Below are 21,540 nucleotides of genomic sequence, written 5' to 3' on the forward strand. Positions count from 1 at the left end.
GGTATCACCTCACACCAGTCAGAATGGCCATCATCAAAATATCTACAAACAATAAATGCTGGAGAGGGTGTGAAGAAAAGCGAACACTCTTGCACTGTTGGTGGGAATGTAATTTGATACAGCCACTATGGAGAACAGTATGGAGGTTCCTTAAAAAACTAAAAACAGACTACCATAAGACCCAGCAACCTCACTACTGGGCATATACCCTAAGAAAACCATAAGTCAAAAAGAGTCATGTATCACAATGTTCACTGCAGCTCTATTTACAATAGTCAGGAAATGGAAGCAACCTAAGTGTCCATCGACAGATGAATGGATAAAGAAGATGTGGCACATATATACAATGGAATATTACTCAGCAATTAAAAGAAATGAAATTGAGTTATCTGTAGTGAGGGGAATGAACCTAGAGTCTGTCATACAAAGTGAAGTAAGTCAGAAAGAGAAAAACAAATACTGTATGCTAACACATATATATGGAATCTAAAAAACAAAAAATGGTTCTGAAGAACCTAGGGGCAGGACCGGAATAAAGACGCAGACGTAGAGAATGGACTTGAGGACACGGGGAGGGGGAGAGGTAAGCTGGGACGAAGTGAGAGAGTGGCATGGACATATGCACACTACCAAATGTAAGATAGATAGCTAGTGGGAAGCAGCTGCATAGCACAGGGAGAGCAGCTCGGTGCTTTGTGACCACGTAGAGGGCTGGGATAGGGAGGGTGGGTGGCAGATGCAAGAGGGAGGGGATATGGGGATATATGTATACGTATAGCTGATTCACTTTGTTATACAGCAGGAACTAACACAACATTGTAAAGCAATTATACTCCAATAAAGATGTTAAAAAAAAATAAGCCCCCCAACACACACACACACACACACACACGAGAAAAACTTAAGACAATGTTATTGGTTTCCTAGCAAAGAAAAACATCTAGAAAAAATACCTAAAAGATAAAAGATATGTTATCTAATTTAAATGTCTGCCTATTTTATACAATAGTTTGTCAAAAATATCCTACGTTTCCATACTGGCTTTCCTCAAATGTCTTCACAATGTCTGTTTCAGCGAATGAAACAACAAAAAGGATTTAGTTTCTTGATTTGACTTTGAAAATCTTTAGGAGAAAATAAAAAAAGATGCACTGCTTTATCCATATATGTCCTTTCTAAAAATGACACCTCCATGTATTTCTTTTTTTAAAGTTAAGAACATGTTATATAAAACAACCAAAAAATGTTTCAAATTATGTCTTCCTGGCTGTTTAAAAATTAAATTTAAAAATTCTGTAAGGAAAAGTATCTTTGCCTCGACATAGGTACACATCAATGCAAAGAGGAATCTCTGCAAGAAAAGGAAGAAACAAGAACCGAAAAAACATCAACCTGGACACACAGGGGTGGAGGACAGGGATAATGACTTGGGAGTCAAGGAAGAAACGATCAAATCCAAATGCCAATTCCAGGAAGGTAGACCATCCAAGGAAAACACACTTCCCACAGATTTGGAAGCAGGTCCCAGTGTCATCCAAACAGTTATTCTTTTCTTAGTGAGTACAATGTGCAAGCACTCCACAAGGTCTTGTGCTTGGGGCAGCATCAAGCTGACATATTACCAGAGCACCTAGCAAGGACACACACACCCTGGCCCACTGACTACAATCCCCCAGGGAAGGGCAATCCAGACTAAAAGCACTGACCAACAGTTTCTTCCTCATCCATGTTTTCCCTTTTCCAGAAACAAGGGAAGTAACAGTTAAAGCAGGCAGACAATTTAAAATGTATCACAACATCATCTAGCCTGTCAAATTTTGTGTTCATCCGTGATGGCCCAAGGAGAAACTAGAACTGCCAAGCAAACCAAGTGGACCTTGTTCAGAGAGAAGCTGATGCTTCGTCAGCTTTGGTCATGGACCAAGTTCCATGCTGGTGGAAGAACAGAAACAAGAAAAGATGACATTCAGCACATCCCTTTTTTTCCTCTTAAGGCCAGAAAGGTCCCAGGGATCCAGGGCAATGGCCAAGTCAGACAGTACGGCAGATGGGTTGTGTGTATTGGAAAATGAGAGCTACTACAGGCTTGGAATTTTGAAGCTGTTCGTGTTGCAGGTCTGAGCACCTTTGAGGAGGGGGATGGTAAATGCAAGGTGGAAGGAGGGGAGGGAAAAGGAAGGAAAACCACCAGAAGGTTACAGAGACGGAAGGAAAGGAATGGGGAGTATGTGTTGGTACAGGAGGAGATATTAAAGACTATCAATACCACGTTCACTCTCTGAACAGCAAGAGAGACGTCATAAATCTACCTAGACTTAGTGATCTTATAACCATTTTCCCTTCGGGAAGCTATGATGAGCAACCACCAAAGCAGAAGCATGGAAGAGCGGCAACACGACTCATCTTTGTCTCTCATCTTCAAAGACTCTCCCATGCTGGGGAGCTCAAACCACACACAGCTTTTCTTCCACACAGCTGGCAGCACCACTGGCAATGGGAGAAACTAGTAGAAAATGTGAAAAGCCTCCAGGCTGCCTCAGAGTCAGTCACTGTGACGCACTGGGTTTCCCAAGCCATTATTTCAAAATGTAGCCAACTGATGAGTGATGGAGGGAAACAAAACACCAGCCCCCCAGTGGGAGAAAATCATTTGACGACAGAGGTCCCAGAAAACGGAGAAAAAAGGTCCTTGCCCCAATGGGAAACTTGACTGTGACCACAACCATAACAGTTTAAACTTTAAATTTCAGTTGAAAAGATATAAAAGATACTGTGACCATAACTCAGTGACATAAGCATAGCAGGAAAAGAATGCATTCAATCTCCTAGCCTTCTCTCGGGGAGGTAGGAGTCTGGCTGGTAAAAGATAATTAAAGCCACACCATAAAGGTGGTGCAGATTTATCCTCAACACATGCGAACATAACCCTCAAGTCTGTGTTTTGGCTACCACAGGTGTCCCCATTCATTGTTATTTAAACTAAATCTTTGGTGTCAAAAGATTACACTTTCAGAACTATAAAAGGATCAGGTAGATCACTTCAGCAAAAACAGGGCAAAAAAATGTTCACTCCCCTTTAACCGACAAGGAAATTAAGGAAATATAATAAAATAAAAGGAATCATCATCCAAGGTCATGGAGTTAGGTGAACAAGGACTAGATGTACTTCATACTTCAGGTCCCTTGGTTCCAGGAACCCAAGTTTTCCCACCTCCATCCCAGGCAAGGGGAATCGACCTGCCCTCCCCAGGGTGACTACCAGGAAAACTACACAGTGATCGGTAGATGACCGTTACGTCAGAGAGTCTGGTCAGAGATACCAGGATGACCAGTTGACCCTTTCTGGATTCTTTAAGATCTTACAAAAATAGATTCCTTTGTAATTTACGAGTGAAGAAAATAAGGCAGACTGGAAGAAATAAACTCATCCCAAGTGTAAGAATCTGAACATACACAATATTCAGCTGCATATCTTCTAGCCTCTGAGGTCACAGAAATGTCCTACCTCTTCATTGTAATGTGGGCTGACAATTGTGGACAATGCTACAGGTCTGCATTTGAGGTGCTAGTTTCTATTTCCATCCTAGGAACTTACAAGGTTCCATCCTTTGTGCCCGGCCCAAAAGTTATTCCTAATGCAGCTGTCTGCTTCCATGCCCTCCCTATCCTGGCACACCTGAGGAGTCAGAGCTGTCAAAATAACACACCCCTTTTACAAATGAAGAAACAGAGGCGACATGAATGCACAGACCATACAGTTAGGGATGCATCTCTCAGCTCTTAAGATTCACTAGGAAAGTTACGAAGCTTCCCCAGCTCACACCAACGGCCTGAGGCAATATTTCACCAAAATGCTCAACCAATTTCTAATTAGGGCCCAGGTCACTCCGCCTTACATTCCCTCCCCCTCCCTCTTTTTTGGATAAAGGGGTGTCAGAGATTTACAGGCTGCAGAAACTGGGCCTCGTGAGGGGAAAATCTGATGCTTAACGGGCCTCTCCTGTCCAGTCCCCCCGGCCCAACCCTCCATCGAAGTCTAGCCTGACAGGCTCTGAGGAGCTGGGCTCAGCAGCAACCCGCCAGGCTAAAAGGTACCCGACACACCACAGAAATGGCCAAGCGGAGCCAGTTAGGGACTTATTTACTTCCAGTACATTTGGACTATTGTTGGAGAAGACAGACATTATGAAGCCCAGGTCCCAGAGAATGGGAACGTCAGGGAGCAGTCAGGGGCCATCAAGCGTCTGTCACTTAGAGGTTTAAAATCATAATGAATGATCCAAGTGAAAAATATTAACTTATTGCCTACTAGTTGGGTAAATCCCTCTGTCAAAAATCATTTTTCAAGAGAACAAATTATAAATGCTGCACATTTTCAAAAATACGCAGAAACAGCCCCAAAGTTGACCTCCCGCACTAAGGAGTGGCGCTTGGGCTGCCTCCCGAAGAGCCCACAGGGAGGGCAGCCTCGCAGGCATCCAGCACACTGCCAGCGGGGGAGCGATTAGTTCATAACCATAACTCATATCCAGAAAAACAAAAACATCCTTATTCTACCTGGTTTTTTTTTTTTGTGGTACGCGGGCCTCTCACTGTTGTGGCCTCTCCCGTTGCGGAGCACAGGCTCTGGACACGCATGCTCAGCGGCCATGGATCACGGGCCCAGCCGCTCCATGGCATGTGGGATCCTCCCGGACCGGGGCACGAACCCGTGTCCCCTGCATCGGCAGGCGGACTCTCAACCACTGCGCCACCAGGGAAGCCCTCTACCTGTTTTTAAGGTCTTGCTTTTTATTTGTCAGACAGAGCTATGCCTGAAGTCTCGTTGAAGTGGGGCTCAAGGTCTATATTGTACGAGGAAATTAAAGAAGACAGGTGACAAGAAAACCATCTGTCCAGCTTAGAGCTACGCCATGAGCTTTCTACATCCCTTCTCTGTATTCAAAGACTTCCAATCTTTCTTAAGAACGGCCAGATAGAGGACAAATCCCACTACCTCTGTAAAGACTTATTGGGGGATCCTAATCTGATTCCTGACATCAGGAGCTGAGAGCTGAAGAAAGGGTCAGACAGGCTCTTTGCCCCATAGAGGGTGAGGGACGTCAGACCTGGGAACAGATACTCCAGAAATGGGCACAGGGGAGTAATAGGACAGACAGCCCCCGACTTTACATGGGGAGCCAGCCAGGAATAAGGAACCGTGCTAAGATTCTTACAGAAAAAGAAGTGTGAAAGCAAGAAGCTGTGAAAGGGCTTGGCATGTCGACACAAGGGTGAGAAGTTATTTGTGATGTATCATATGGAGGGTAGAGTAGGAAGTAAGACTGGAAATGGAAACATCCCTAAATGACATTATGCTATTTTATATACAACCGGCTTTCCTTTACCTTCATTTAAGGAGTCAGATGCTTTTCTGCAGCATCTGGGTGTCCCCAGAGTCTGTGAGATGACCATGACTGTGCATATAGAAAGCGATTCTGACAGCAACATGAAAGATGGCAGAGACTAGAAGGAGAACTACTTAAGATGCAGTTGCAGTGATTGAGAGATAAGGAGCATACAGACCAGTAGCCATGGGTAATACTGTGAAAAGGAAGATTTGGAGTGATAACTATAGCAGAATCAGATGAAATTGGGATGGGGAGACTGCTGATACTAAAGTTTGGGATAACAGGTGGGTGGTGACATTATTTAAGACCAACAACAAAGGTAGCCTAGCCAAGGCAGTTTGTGAGCAGGGAAGAAAATCGTATGGAAGCCAAGAACTACATTTTAGACATAATAGATAACAGCTATCTACTGGCATCTGTATTTGGGTATCTAGTATTCAGCAGCTGGAAACTGATCTTAAGGCAGAGAAAGAAATCAGGGGTGGAAATATTCATATATGAGAGACAGCTGAAGCCATTAAGTGCAGAAGGTCACACAGCAGGTGTGACCTCTCGTCTCTGAAAGACAACTATGATCTGTACGATTCACATTAATATTAATCCAATTCTGCCAAGAGACATGTTTCTTATCTCAGTTATTCAAATCTGTTCTTATTCAACTTCACACATTTTGATGTAATCTTATCGCAGTTAGACTGTAGGCAACTTGTGACAGAGATGATATTTTATTCATATTTTTCCTCCAAAAAGGTACCCAACCACCATGTGCCTTTTCTAAACTATTAGTTCCATGAGAACAGGTGTTCGTAAGGCTCAATCCCCAATGTCTTGAACAAGGTGTGGTATGGAGTAGTTGCTCAAGAAATAGTTCCTGAATAATAAAAATGAGTTGACTTCCCCAGGCTGCCACTTCCGGCCTTCTCCTAGGGACTGCCTCCAAAAGGATAAACCTACTCAACCTTTGTCTTCAGAAGAGGACCACCTGCTCATCAGCCCAGCCCAATCACTTTTTGCAGTCAGAAGAGGTGGGAAGGCAAAGTTGCAGCAAAGTTTTCTCGTCCAAAATGACCAGATTAAAGACAAAACCTGAGATTCCTGTAGTTACAGAAGAACACTCATGCACAGCTCCCCATAGCACACACCCTGAGCAGGCGACATGTTACACACGGTGCTTATTATTCCTAATGTCCTATTCATCAGCCTTAAATGGGATGAGCATGGTTCATCAAAAGCTCCTGCCAGGAATGATTTCTCCCAGGCTGAGCCATATTTCAAAACACTAATGATCGAAGTCCAAGTGATGGAGGCCCCGTGACTGTGGCAGCCCTCTTAAGTGGACATCAGCACTCATCCTTCAAGGAAGGGAAACAGGACAGAAGCCCGAGGGTGAGCCTACCGACAACACTAGAAATGTGCTCTCAAGTATTAATTACTCTATACCAATTATCAGCTGGTCTGAAGATGGGACAGCATTAAAGCCCAGGAGGAGTAACGACGGAAAGAATAAACACAAATACCGAAAGACAAGACAGTCTTGTACAAAACTGAAAAACGAGAACTCCAGCCAAGAGTCAACTGGCAAGATAGACAAAGAAGCTAACCTGGGCTTCCCTGGTGGTGCAGTGGTTAAGAATCCGCCTGCCAATGCAGGGGACACGGGTTTGAGCCCTGGTTCGGGAAGATCCCACATGCCGTGGAGCAACTAAGCCCGTGCGCCACAACTACTGAGCCTGAGCTCTAGAGCCTGCGAGCCACAACTGCGAGCCACAGCTACGAGCCCATGTGCCGCAACTACTGAAGCCTATACGCCCAGAACCCATGCTCCACAACAAAAGAAGCCACCTCAAGAAGAGGCCCGCGCACCGCAACGAAGAGTAGCCCCCGCTCGCTGCAACTAGAGAAAGACTGCATGCAGCAACAAAGACCCAATGCAGCCATAAATAAATAAATTAATTAATTAAAAAAATTTTTTTAAAAAAAGGAAGCTAACCTACATTTCCGCTGCTTTACTTTCCTAGGGTTGCTGTAACCCAAGCACCACAAACTGGTTGGCTTACAACAGAAATTTACTCTAATGACTTCGGAAGCCTCAAGTCTGACTTCAAGATGTACACAGGGCCGATGCACCCTCTGAAGGCTCTAGGGAAGAATCCTTCCTCGCCTCTTCCTAGCTACTGGTGGCTCTTGGCCATCTCCTTGGCGTTCCATGCCGCAGCTGCGTCACTTCAATCTCCATCTCCACTGTCACGTGTCCTTCCTTCTCTGTCTGTGTCCTACCCTCTTCTAAGGAAGTCACAGGTCTTTGGGTTCAGACCCCACCCTAATCCAGTAGGATTTCATTTTAACCCATTACATCTGTGAAGACCCTATTTCCAGATAAGGTCACCTTCTGAGGTTCTAAAAGGACATGAATTCTGAGGGGACACTATTCATCCCGCTACACCCATCATTATGAAAACACCAGGAAAGACCATCCAAGCCAGCAATCCTCATGGGGTAGAATTGCAGCTTTTTAGGAATACCTGAAAATTTGCCAGAGAAAAGATAACTGGTAAGTGAAAGTAAAATGGCAGTTCCACATATCAACAAAAGAACTCGATTCAGTAAGAACCAAAAGTTTCGCTCAGATTTTAAACGCCTGAAAACAAGGAGCACATAGCCTTTGAGCTCACAACCGCATGGCCTTAATTATGAAGCTGCAGCCCTAAGACACCACTTCAGTCACCCAGCTGTAAAGAATTGGAGGGGACTTCCCTGGCAGTCCAGTGGTTAAGACCTTGCCTTCCAATGCAGGGGGTGCAGGTTCGATCCCTGGTCGGGGAGCTAAGATCCCACATGCCTCCTGGCCAAAAAACCAAAACATACAAAAAAGAAGCAATATTGTAACAAATTCAATAAAGACTTTATAAATGGTCCACATCAAGAAAGTCTTAAAAAAATAAAGAATTGGAGGAATTTCCACCTTAGAACCAAGAGACAATTGTGCATACTACCTTCTTGTACACCCACACGTTGTTCATGCCCTTGGGAAAGAAACACTCAAGCAACCGGAAATATGAGCCTCACTTTCTGGACACAGCAAAAACAGAGGCCACAGAAAGAAAACCTTAAGAGCCTGTGCCTAAAAATTGGACTCACTACTTCTGAATGATGTCTTATTTTGCAAAAACACCAAACCCTTTTTCTTACTAGCAAAGTTATATGTGCTAACCCTATATAGACCCTTGTAAGATGAAACTACCGAATAAAAAAATATTGTGAGAAAAGATAGCAGGAGCTGGGTTTCCTTCCCAACTGAGCACATCTGGACAGTCTCACTTTACTCTCGTCCACACTGTAAGATATTCTATACACTATCATTGAGCCTAAGCTCAGAAGAATCTATTTGCTGTAAACCAGGAGGTATAGGAAGTTGGAAGATTTGCAATTCAGCACATTTTATAGGGTTTTTGGCACATAAGGGTTATTTTTAAAGCAGGAAAAAAAGCCTGTTCTCTCCCTACCCCCAAACACAGCTGAGCTGATTCAGCACAAATCTCCCCCTAAAATAAAATCCCAATTTGCAGAGAACAGGCATGGAAAGTTCCAGCCCCAAGGACGGCATTTCAGAATCCTCGTTGAAAAGATCAGGAGTGGGTGGCTTCACCACCCACTGACCAAAGACAAGCTGACCAAAAATCAGTTATAAATGTAAGGGCTTCACCAGAGCCTACGAGCGACTTGGGAGTCCAGGGAAGAGAAGTCTTTAAACAACGTGATGCCCAGTAGTAACCAAAGACAGGAGATCCTGAGGGTTCTGGTAGCTAATAAATCATTTCCCATGGGTGAGCATACAGAAGACATTTCCAGGAATGCAGTTTAAAGTTCCAGTTTCTTCATTTAACTAAGAGGTCCTTTCTGAAGAAGGCATTACAATATACACCATACAAATACCACATTTCGCCAAAGAGCTATATGCTCAGCTCAGCACCCTGATGGTCCCTAAAGCACAGAGGTACTCTGCATAATCTGCAGATAAAAAAACCAAAAACCCATCAAGAAGAGCTCTTAAGTGGCAGCAGGGCGAGCGCTACCTTGCTGAGAACAAGCCTCCAGAAACAGGCCATGCTACTGTCATTTCTGCTAATTACCTTCACCAGACAAGGGAGTTGATGAGTCAAGCCAAAGGGTCGAGGGCATCTACAATGACCCTTGTCTCCAGTGCACACTGACACACTCCTGGCCCGTCTAAGTGGGAGAAGTCTTACTTGGAAAAGGCATGGTCAGAAAATACAAGCCATTCAAAATATCACTCGATTTGGTGAATACCTTCAAGCCATTTATTCAAAAAATTTACAGCCACATTGATGGTAACAGCTGGCACTGAGAAAGCAAGGACAAGCAACATCCCATAAACCTGTCGATTTAAATCACAACGCATTCACAACCTTAGGGCCTGTTTTGATCATTAATGTAAAGGACTTTTCCATAGCGTGAGTGTATCACGTTAATATGAAGTGGAAAATGTGGAGATGACAAAGGAAATGTTTACAAAAACCAAACTAAAATACATTAGAGGTAATTAAGAACAAGAATCCCCAGACTGCCAGCTTTGTACTTAACACAGCGTATTAAGTAACACATGGCAAAAGTATTTTTAAGCAACAGGATAGCCGTGTGATATAGCCCGTGAGAAGAGTGAAAGAATCCTCCTCAGAAAAGCTCCATGACCTTGAAGAGCTCTCACCGGCTGAGTGGAGCACAGCTTCGGCTTCGGAAGGCTACACCGGGTATCTTCAGGGACCAGTCCTCAACCTGTGCTCCTCAACCTGGGCGCGGCCCTGGCCCAAGATAAAAAAGTGACCTGTCCTTCCCCTTCTCCCAGAAGCCTCACCTCTGCCGAGAGATTGAAGAGAAAGGACCATCAAGCTCCACGCTTGCTTAGCACAGGTACCTATGACCTCACATTGTCTGCGTAACTGAAGAACATGTAATCTGACACTGGTTTCTCTGAAGAACAATCTGATGAAACATCACTTCACCGGGACATCTCAAAGACTAATGAGATAATGTCTAGAGGGCTGAAGGCAATCAGAGGGCTGATCCACGGTGCTCTTACTACCTGCAGCTATCTGTAGACGAGGACGATGTGGCTGAAGAGGATCAACTTCTCACAGCAGGTAGAGTACATGTTATACACAAGAACTGGCGTATCCCAAAAAGCACCGTGACCCTGGCTATCTACCCATGATTCAGTACATACAACAGGAAAGTGGGCCTTTCCAGATGCCTTTAAATTCAAAATCATGATTAAAAGCATAGACATCTGGGGTAAGATACCTAATTCCTATGAGTTTCAGTTTCTATGCCTATGAAAATAGAAACGATACATACATCTTTCAGGGTGGAGGTGAAAATTAAGTAAAGTGAAAACGAAATTCAGTATTTTTCCATCAAGAAACAACTCAATAAATGACAGCTCTACTCTTTAGAATGAGCATTATATGAAGTGCCTTAAAAAACAGAAGTCTTTAGGTCATGCTACATATTGGAATAGCATGAAAATCACACATAGGCAGCCACCACCAAAGAACAAATGAGCCCTATCTTCCACAGCTGATTTAGACAATCAGAATATTTTATCTCATAGAAACAAGGCTGTTAACAGTGGTTGGGTTGCCGGCCCGGTTCATAAAGGCACATTAACCTAGAATAGAGACAGTATCATTTACATACAATACCAACCATTCTAGACAGACCAGGTTTACCATGAGTTCAGTTTTGAACCTGCTGGAACTGTAAATCCGGTACACATGGAAATCATTTCCACCCACCCCAAAGAGCCCCACGTCCCCAAAGGTACAACCCTCAAGTAAAACAGGTTTCCAAAAAAGAACAATCTAAAACAATATGAATTAGAAATAATTCCCTAATTCATAGCCCAATAACTTCCCAAATGTCTGCATTTATCAAGAAAATTACCCAATTTTTAGTGCCTAAAGAGCCAACCTAGTTTACGGAACAAATTTTAATGGCATAAAAATCAAACAAAGTCAGCCGTTGATTTACAAATGAGCCTCATCCCCCAAATTTACTTATATCAACAGAAACAGTGACAAAACCTTTAGGGAACAGACGAATTGGGGGATAGAGTTTCTGGAGATAGATGCTCGTCCAGGCTCTCCTATCTATTGCCAGGGCTGAAGCTTCATCGCTTCTTGCAATTTCATCTCATCGACCATTTTTGACCCTTCAATTGACCAAACAAGTTACAACTTTGAACACAATGGTTCCCATGGTGATAGAAATTTTGCAATCAAGGGACAGGAGTTACAGTGATTCATATGTCATTTATAAATGCTGTATTAAACAGATTAAAAAATATTTAGAGATTTTATGAAATAGCTGGAGAAAATTCCCAGTGAAGATCCCAGCTATTATTACCTTATTCCACTGAGAGCAAAATGACTTAGGCACACAAACTCTTGCTTTCCTTGGGCTGACCGTCTCTAAACATTAAGAAAAAAAATGTACACAGAGAAAGAAACTGCTCCTGCTATCAGAAGAGGACCTTAGCTCTGGTTCTCTTAGGAGGGCATCTCACCATTTTATACTCACTAAGGATGCCATTCTGGAAAATGAAGGGACATGTCGAAGTTACCAAGGATTCCATGCGTCCACTACACTGGGACCATGAAGAAACCCACAAGAAATTAGCAAGACAGTTCTCTCCTCCATGCATATTCCTTAGTCATATTTTAGTGAAAGCACAGATGGAAGATGGTAAACAAGGGATGGGGAGGGCATTCTACCAGGCAGTATAGCAATTCAGACAGCTTCTGAAACACTTCCAGGATACGCACATAACCCACCTCTCCCTTAAACCAGATAACACACACACACACACACACAAATATACACTCCAATACAAGCAGATACACATTTTGTGGAAGCTGGAACCAGGTGACACCCAAATCTGCACAAGGGGTTGATGGCAGTCAAATTAGTTGCGCACTGATTCACATATCTTGACCTCAGACCTGAGAAAGTCAGGCAATGCTAGATTCTAAACGAAAGCAGTATTATTAAACAAAACCAAACCACATAATGCAACAGGCACCTGGAAAAACATGAATGACTAGTATTATCCTGGATTCTCATCCATGAGAGAGGAAAGGCAAATAATATTCCCAGTTCACAAATGCTAAAACCAAGGCTCAGAGAGGTGCCTGGTTACTTTAAGGCATTTAGCCAGAATTAAATCTCGGGAGTGAACCAAAGTGAATTTCCATAACTGAAATGGAGGCCACTGGATCTAACAAAGCACCTCACCACTTTACCTTCAATCCCAATGCTCTACAGTCTAGAAGCCCCTCCAAACTTCTTATTATAGACTCTCTGGGATGGTCAAATAATAGTCTGGGCAGAGAAGATGATTTTTACCTCCATTATCTTGTTTAAGCTGTGACAGGCTGTACTAATCAGCTTTCGTGCACAGGCACACACAGGCACACATGCTCTCTCTCGGTGCCTCTTAATCACCATGTGCTGCACTGAACAGCTGCAGAGGTCTGAAGGGAATTGGCAGAAATGTGTGATGATGTGCTAGCCACCCCCCTGAGGCAGCCACTGCCCTGTCTGCTCCCAGACTCCAAAGCACATGGGTGTTCTCTGTCACAACTGATGGGCCCAGAAGACAGGCAAGAGGTTTCAGGTGGTGAGTCAGGAAAAGCAGTTTGCATCAGGAATGTTCCAGCCCAGCAGAGCTTAGCTGCATCCTTCTCCCTAGGCAGGGATACAGTATTCATCGTTTACACAGTGTCACCGTGGGGGACAAAACTTGGGCTCAGCACAAATAGAATCCAATCAACTCTGATGCAGAGGAAACAGTAAATGAGTTTTCTCGCACCAAGAAGGAGCCTAATTGCTTAAGAATTGCCGCCATATCTGACACTGGAGGTCAGTTCTTTTATCCTGAGACAGAGGACTTACAAAGGCCCAGCAGGCACATAGTGTTTGAAAGCAGAGGCCTGGGCTAACTTTCTAGAACCACTCAGCAGCTGCTACCCTGAGCTGTGATCTCTGCTCCTAGGGACGAAGCACAATCAGGGAAGGGCAATATTCAAACAAACCAGGTGGAAGCCAGAATACACACCACACAACTGGCTGTGCACGAAGCAAACATGCGCTGCCACTCCTTTCAGTGTGGTTTTGGATGGATCTCAATAGAAATGAACACGTGCAGGGGGAATTCCTTGCTTGTCTCTATGCCATTGTTTATGAGTCAGTAAATTAGTGATATGGTATCAACTTGGTGAAACAGACGTCAGACATTCAATCAGATAACAAGAGATCTAGAAATTGAAAGAGGCTGAAAGCCATCATTTGCACTACACTTCATGAATGAATACAGCATTCTGTCAATGTTTTATACAATGACAAACGAGCCTATTTTCTCAAGGAATCTGAGGAGATAAATACTTGTTTTAGGGAATCCAGTTTGGTTTCTCTACCTCAAAATCAGCAATTTCATCTTTTGCCCAGCTTCAAAATCTCTTGCAATAATTTATCATTCTAGTAACTACAGTACTTTGACAAACCTCTCACAACTCCAATCGTTTAGAAACCTGCATGTAGGTAAAGCATGCTAATATGGCTTCACATGTCAAGGTCAGACTTAGAACCAAATGGCCTTACCTTTCTGAACCTATAATAAAAGTTGGCCCAAAACATAACATTTCCTGGAAGAATCCCCACCAACGGAAAGTAAGGAGAACACAAATCAGTCTCTCTCTGAACAGATTTCCCTCAATTACCGCAGGAATTATTCTATTCATTTCCTCTGTTTACCCAGGACACAAAGAAATGTCCGGGATATGCAGGTTGGGGAGGTCAGGGAAAATCAGTGGAAGATCAGAGGCTCATTATCAGCTTCCCAGAACAAGTTCTGCAGCAGGTCATAGAACATTCTGCTCTAAGAACACAAGGAAATGCCCTCTGAGGGCCTCTGAGCCGCTGCACTACACCAGAAAGTCTCCCAACGAACCACCAGGAAACCACACCCTCTTTCATAAAAGGCAGGCTCCTATTCCAAAAGCCCTCTTCTCCTCAGAAACAGGGGAGTCAGAAAAAAAGCAGCCACTTTCTTTCATTAGCAAATCCCACAGCCCCGACTTTTAATTCAAGTGGCTGGAGAGAAGCAGAGAGCTACTCTGCTTTAATGGAAGTGGATGGAGCTCAGGGCAATATGCAATTACTGAGACTGGAATTGAGCCTGGACCCTGGAAAGAACATGCCGTGAGAGCCCTGGAAATCACACTGTGGTCAGGGCCCCAATTTTAAACTTCTCCCAAGGGATGCCACTTCCTGAGACAGAGGCACGCCTCTCTTCATATCAAAGTAATACTACTTAACTTGGTGGAGGAGAGTCATTTGCTGCTCTCTGGGATTTCATCACAAGAGCCCAGATTAAAACAACCCCTAACCACTTGCAAATTATGTTTCTGCCATCACTTACCTTTTTCCCAATAAGCTTCTTTCGCAGAAATTCCCGGGCTTCAAACATATAGGGAATGTCATAGAGGGGACGCAGTTTCTTGTTCTTATCCTTAAAGCAAAATAAAATACCACATCAGGAATGGGAAAACAAAGCAAAAACTGACACATGAACACAGCCAAGAGTGCGAGATAATGACAACACACCTGAAATATGCTCTAGCTCCCAGTATCACAAATATTGAATAATTGCTAGATATACAGTAAACGATTAACAAAGTATTTGGTTAAATGCTTTACAGGGAACAAGACCATCTTTTTCCAAATGACAGGCTCAAAAATAAGCAATGGAATGTTTACACAACTGGAAACAACCTAAATGTTCATCAACAGGGAAAGAGCTATATAAACTGCAGTGCAGAAGCAGCTTACTGAGTATTAGCGTCCTTCTAATATTTACAGATATACTATAAATCTCATTCTATTACTCTGTAAGCCTTTATTAAGCACCTACCAACTATTAGCCTCAGACAAAGCACTATGTAAATGTATGTTATACTCTTGGATGTAAAATCCTTGTAACCTAACAATAACAGAAGAAATCCTGCAGATATGAAGTAACACAAAGCAGTTCTGAATAAGTGCTAAATTATGTGATATAGACTAGGGACTAAGTGCTATTAGAATTCATGGAACTAGAAAGAAGTAATCAGGAGATGTTTCATTGACAAGGTGGGACTTAACATGAGTTTGCAGGATAGGAAAAAACTAGAAAGAAAATTAGAGTTGGGGGGAAAAAAAGACAAGCAAAAGGAGGGAGGCAGGAATAAACAGTATTTCAGCACACAAATACACAGCCAATTCCTTCATTATTTCTTGGGGCCCAGACTTCCCCCAAAAGAGGGGCTCTGAGCAGTATAACTGAGATGATGAGAGAGGGTCTGGATGAAGGCAACAGAACTGGGAATTGACAGGAACTTAAGAGCTAGGAGAATCTCTTTAAAAAATAAATTAATAGGTGACTGACAAGGGAGTGGATAGAGGGGATAAAAGCAAAGGAACCCGAGAAGTTTGCAGTCAGGGGGAGGACAGCGTATGGAGGACTAGAGCTTGTGTACAAGAAATTGGGAGATGTTGGCTAAATTGGTTGGTATGATTAATGTCTCTCCCGCTAGCTCCTAAGTTGCATGAGAACAGAGACCCTGTCCTTTTCTGTTGTCCTTTGTGATCCCAGACCCAAGTATACAGTACTCCCTCATAGTATAAACTCAAATACTTGGATGTACTACCACAAAAGAAAAATGCAGAATAATATACAAGAGCAAGTATGCTAGAAGGACAGGACTGCATGAACAGATATTTGAGGGGGGGGAATCAGAAAAAAAGGAGAAAATTAAGCCATAACCCCTAACCTAGATGCACACCATTGCTTCCCCATCCTGTATGATTAGCCCACCTGGCCTCAACTTTGCTTTGCCATCTTTTACACACCTGACACAAGATCTCTATATAATTCATTCTATACTTAAAGTATTCAAATTATGTTTTCTTAAATAGCCAACTACTCTCAAATAAAGAACATTTATCATTTTAATACCCCCATATTTAAAGTAATACTAATGACAATTCTGAGGTCAAGGGCATCGAAATAGAGGTTTCCTCCTAGACCCAAAGCAAGCCTTGGTGTCCAAAACACATCATTTAAACATTTCAATTCACTGATATCACCAAGAATGTGCGTAATTATTTGAGTTCAAGCTTCACATTCACCATCCACCTGTCTTCTAATTTCTCTGGCTTAAAAAAAAAAATAAAGGCAGCAGCACCATTCTCATGCTCTTCAAAGAACTTAAGGCACCTTTAGAACTGAAGGTGAATCTTTATCCTTTCTCAGAGTTGATGCGTGGGAATCTCCACACTCTGAACAGGAGCAACTGGGATTTCCAAACTCTGATCAAAGTCATGGGGAACCATGATCACTGCCTAATAAGTGAAGTACGGCCCGAAACATGAAAATCTTTAAAGAAATAACAAAGTTTTCCTTAACAAGGAAAATGGGACAAATAAGAGCTGCCTGGCTAGAGGGAGTGCTGGCCAACATAAGGGCAGATGTATAGGATTATGGATATTTTATAAGCATCCAGGCAGCCAGATGAAAATAGTGGGTCACTACTGAGGAGCCCTACAATAGTTATAATGACACTAATGATAGTGTAAGAATGCCTGCTAGACAGAAGATGCTAGGTGCCAGTAATGAACAGGATTTTTAATAAAGACAAATATCAATGGTTACCAGAATCAGCCATCAGGAATAAGGAAGTCCCAATGTATTCATATTCCCCTAGCAATACAGGGCAATCTATTCACAGAGAGGAGCTGTGTGATTCACTAAGTGAACAATGTTTTTTTAAATAAATTGAACAAAATACTTGACATTTCCCTTACACAGTCTTATGATGTGCCACAGAACCTGATATCAGAACCTTACCCTATTTATTCTGAAACACCACAGAGGTTTAAGGCAATGTCACTTGTTTGGAACTCCAAAACAAGGAATGGTAAGAAGTAGTTTCAATAGGCATTCAGATGAAGATCATGGGATGAGATACAGCTAAATGTGTGAACACGGCAGTGTGAACAAGAAAGATGCTCGACAGGACGGGGCCAAGCCAAGATACTCTCAAAAGAAGGAAAGAAAATAAATAGTATACCAAACATTCCGACAGAAAAACAGGGTGACTTGAGTCTGATTATATGTCTCTCATGAAGCTCGGAAAGAACTAATAGCACGAGCAGAAAACAAGATACCACAAGTGAAAACAGAGTCATTTTGTTACTCTAACCCTGAAGATCTAGTAGCTATTGACATGTGCAAACACCTTACAAGAGAGATATTAGAAGTCCCTAAGAAACTACAAAATAAAAGCAATTCCTGCAAATTACCAGGTACATAAAAGCCTTTGAAATCTCTAAGAGACAATTGAGGTATGGAATGTATTCTGAGAAAACAAGACCTTAGCTGAATCTTGCCTGCTAAAAAGGACTACCTAGTTTAGATTCTAATCTACATGGAAATACTTTAAAACTAAAAATAGAAAAGAATGCTTGATTTATCTGGTGGGCGGATAATACACAAACCAATATGTGCTGTAATCACTGTTCATCCTGAGAAGTGACATTGTATGTAGGCCCTGCAATGACTCACTTTAGAGATAACTTCAATCATCTTTACCTCTCCTTGGTTGGGGAAGGAGGCCCAATCTCAGCATCTAAAAGGCATGCCTGGCTTTTTATTTATTTATTTTTTTGAACAGGAGCTTATCATGCCAAAATGAGGTCTCTGTTTAATGCTCATCTGGAGGGAATGGAAGGGACTCCTAATCAAGGTCTTATTCTCAACTCCGTTTCAGGCTAAATTTAATCTAGCCCATCTAGCAGCCAAAAAACTGTAGCCAAAAAATTTACTGGACCCTAGGATCCTGCAGGATTTATTAAAACAAGGCTGAATAAACACAAACTATGAAAACATTGATGAATGTGGCTTCACTAAAATTTTAAACAGTTCTTTACTGAAAAAGCATCACGAACAAACTGACAGGCCAAAGCACAGACTCAGTAGCTGATAAGTGAAACGAGATAAAGACAAGGCAGAACAGGATAAGAGAGAACTGGAGTACTGAGCCACAGCTGTAAACTTCTCAGTGAGGCCTACCCTGATCACATTATATTTCAGCAAAGACTCAAAGGAGGTATGGGATGTAGTCATCTAGAGACAAGCAGAGAGGACAGCCAATGCAAAAGCCTTGAGTTAGGAGATGACTGACTGGTGGGTTCAAGGAACAGCAGAGACATCACTGTGGCTACAGCTGAGTTCCAGAGGGGAGAACAACAGACAAAGTCACACATCTGACTTAACATCTGAAGGAATTACTTTGGTCAATGTGCTGAGAACAGACACCACAGCAAGGAAGAGAGAGAACAAAGGGAGACTAATTAGGAGATTATGGCATTAATCGGGGTGGGAAATGATGTTAGATTACATCAAGGAAGAGCAGTGAAGGGGTAAGAAGTGGTCAGAATCTGGGAATATTCTGAAAGTAGATAGATGAAATGTGAGATGAGAAAACAGGGAGAAATCAAGCATGACTCCAAGGTTTTTTTTATCTGAGCAAATGGAATAATAGGTGGGGTCATCACCTGAGATGAGGAAGACCACAGGTAGAGGCAGGTGGGTGAGATCAGGAGTTTGGTTACGGGCCTGCTAAACTCTCAAGTGGAGGTTTTGAGTAGGCAGTGTGGAGTTTGGAAGAAAGCTCTGAGCTGGTAATTTACATTTGGGAGTGGTGGGCATATAGGTGGTATTTAAACCTACGAGATTGAAAAGGACAGAGGACTGAGGCATTATAACATTGAAAGGTAAGGAATAAGAGACGGAATGTATAAAAGGAGACTGAGAAGGAGCAATCAGTGATCTCAGCAGGAGGAAACAACCAATGTTATGTCCTGGAAGCCAAGGAAAGAAAGTGAATTGAGGAGGGAAAGACCAACTGTGTCCAATACACAAGGCAAGGTGAATGAGCTGAGGACTAAGATCCGCTTGTTGGATCAAGCTAAGTGAGGGCCGGCCGTAACTTGGCAACATTAATTTTGGTGGAGCAGTAGGGGCAAGAGCCTGACTGGAACTAGGAACAGGAAGAGGAGAAGTGGAGAAAGTGAGTACATACGATACTTCAGAAAGTTCTGCTACAAAATACCAAGAGATTATGTGGCAGCTGGCAGAGGAAGCAAGGTGAAGAGAAGGGGCTTTGGTTTTTGGTTTCAGAGGGGTGAAATAACAGGCAAAGTCCTGTGGAAAGCAAATAAGTGATAATGCAGACGGAAGAGGACAGAACTGTTAATGCATAGGTAAGGAGGGGGTGGCTTTCCATAGGAGCTCCAATAATTCACCTTTAGGTGTGTGGATGCAGGTACTGTTAGGTGGGTACACGTGGTAGTGAGTTGCTGGAAGTTCTCTCGTTACTTTGATTTACTCAGTAAAGGAAGGAAGAACAAATCAGTAAGAGATACTATCTAAGAGAAAAATTGGCCAAGAGGTACGAACAGGCATTTCACAGAAGAACTGCAGCTGGACATTAAGTGTATAAAAAAAGGTATCACTTCATTAATAATCAGGGCAATGTAAGCTGAGATACTATAGGACATCCAATATATTGTCAAATTTTAAAAATGAGGATGAGGGGAAATAGGTGTGCTGTAACCACCGATGGGAATATAAAATGGTTCAAACACTGTGGCACATTCACATGGTGCTACTCGGCATCATCTGGTTAAGGCTGAAGATATGCATCACTATACCTAGGCAATTCTACTTACAGGAGGGTATATACCCCAGAGAGGTCTCACTCATGCAAGACAAGGACCACAATGCTCATGGTAACGATGTAAAATTTACGGTCGGCTCTGTACAGTCATAGAGCAGAACAGAGAGCAGTGAGTCTGAGAGCAATGCAATAAATGAACAAATCTGAAAAACAACACTGAGCAGGAAAACAAGCTGTAGAATGATAATGATTTAAACACAGACTAAAAAAAGACACAAGCAACACTATTCCTAGAGCTATGTAAATAGCCAAAGTATAAAAATACCTAGAAACGAAAGTCAATAGTTAGTTAACTGATGCAGGACGGGCAAAGAAAGAAACAGAATGGGAAAGAAATGGGGTCAAGGATGAGTCCACAGGGACTTTCAACTTCATCTGCAAGCTTGTCTCTTTAAAAGAGGATCTGAAGCAAATGTGGTACAATAAGAAATGTTTGTTCTGTACCATTCTATAACGTTGGGGTTTTTTAAATCAAAAAAATGTTTAGGGATAGGAAACCCCCAAACCTTGTTTGGCCAACCTTTCCCTTGGCTCACAATGTCTCATACTTTTATTTCTCTCAGAGGCAAAATAACCTGCCATTCTTTTCCTCACAAGAAATGCATGAAATTCCTTTTTCCTTCCCTCAAAATGATTTTCTTTCATAGATGTATCTTTCCATGAAGCAGAAGGGAATAATTTAACTACCAACATGCTCTCAAATAACCAGGGTCAAAAACAAGTTTGATTTTTTTTTTTAAAGGAGGCTTGAAATATATTAAAAGTAGCCAAGCAGAATTATACTCTACAGAGATCTTAAAACAGACTGCTGAATTAAAATAAGAACAGACACAATCAGATTTAAATGGATAAAATTTCAAACAGTAAATGGACCAGTCCCAGTTGCCCTGCCACACAAGCTATGTTAATAAACAAAGGCTTCAATTTCCATCTGAATTATAGACTTAAAATAGGAACATTACCACATGCCCTGGGCATATTTACAATCAAGGACCGTTCAAGTCCCTTGGCAGCCAGGAGACACAATCCACGGGGATATCCACTATTTATTATCCTTAACATACACAATAGCACATTTTTATAAAAGGCAGATCTAACTAGATAGAAATCTATAGTCAGCAGCTGGGGAAAGGTTCAAAATCGTAACCACCTTGGCCAAATGGAAGATATCTTGCACCACTATACCTATAGGACCACACACAGAAGATTCATATACCCAAACACTCCCCAGGAGTTGTTTCAAAGAAAAAGACACTTTCCCTTTATTTCCCAATTAGCTCTTATTTCTTCCTCCT

At 42.4% G+C, this 21,540-nt stretch overlaps 1 protein-coding gene across 1 annotated transcript in view; it reads right to left on the reverse strand.

The window, feature by feature from the left end:
• The window catches only part of SND1 (staphylococcal nuclease and tudor domain containing 1), a 419,451-nt gene that overhangs the window by 247,246 nt on the left and 150,665 nt on the right, over nucleotides 1-21,540 (reverse strand). The window contains exon 11 of the mRNA XM_030853699.3: nucleotides 14,887-14,976. Coding sequence (XP_030709559.1) covers nucleotides 14,887-14,976 — 90 coding nt within the window. The remainder of the gene's footprint in view (nucleotides 1-14,886; nucleotides 14,977-21,540) is intronic.

This window comes from Globicephala melas, chromosome 9 (genome assembly GCF_963455315.2).
Source record: "Globicephala melas chromosome 9, mGloMel1.2, whole genome shotgun sequence".
NCBI classification, from domain to species: Eukaryota; Metazoa; Chordata; class Mammalia; order Artiodactyla; family Delphinidae; genus Globicephala; species Globicephala melas.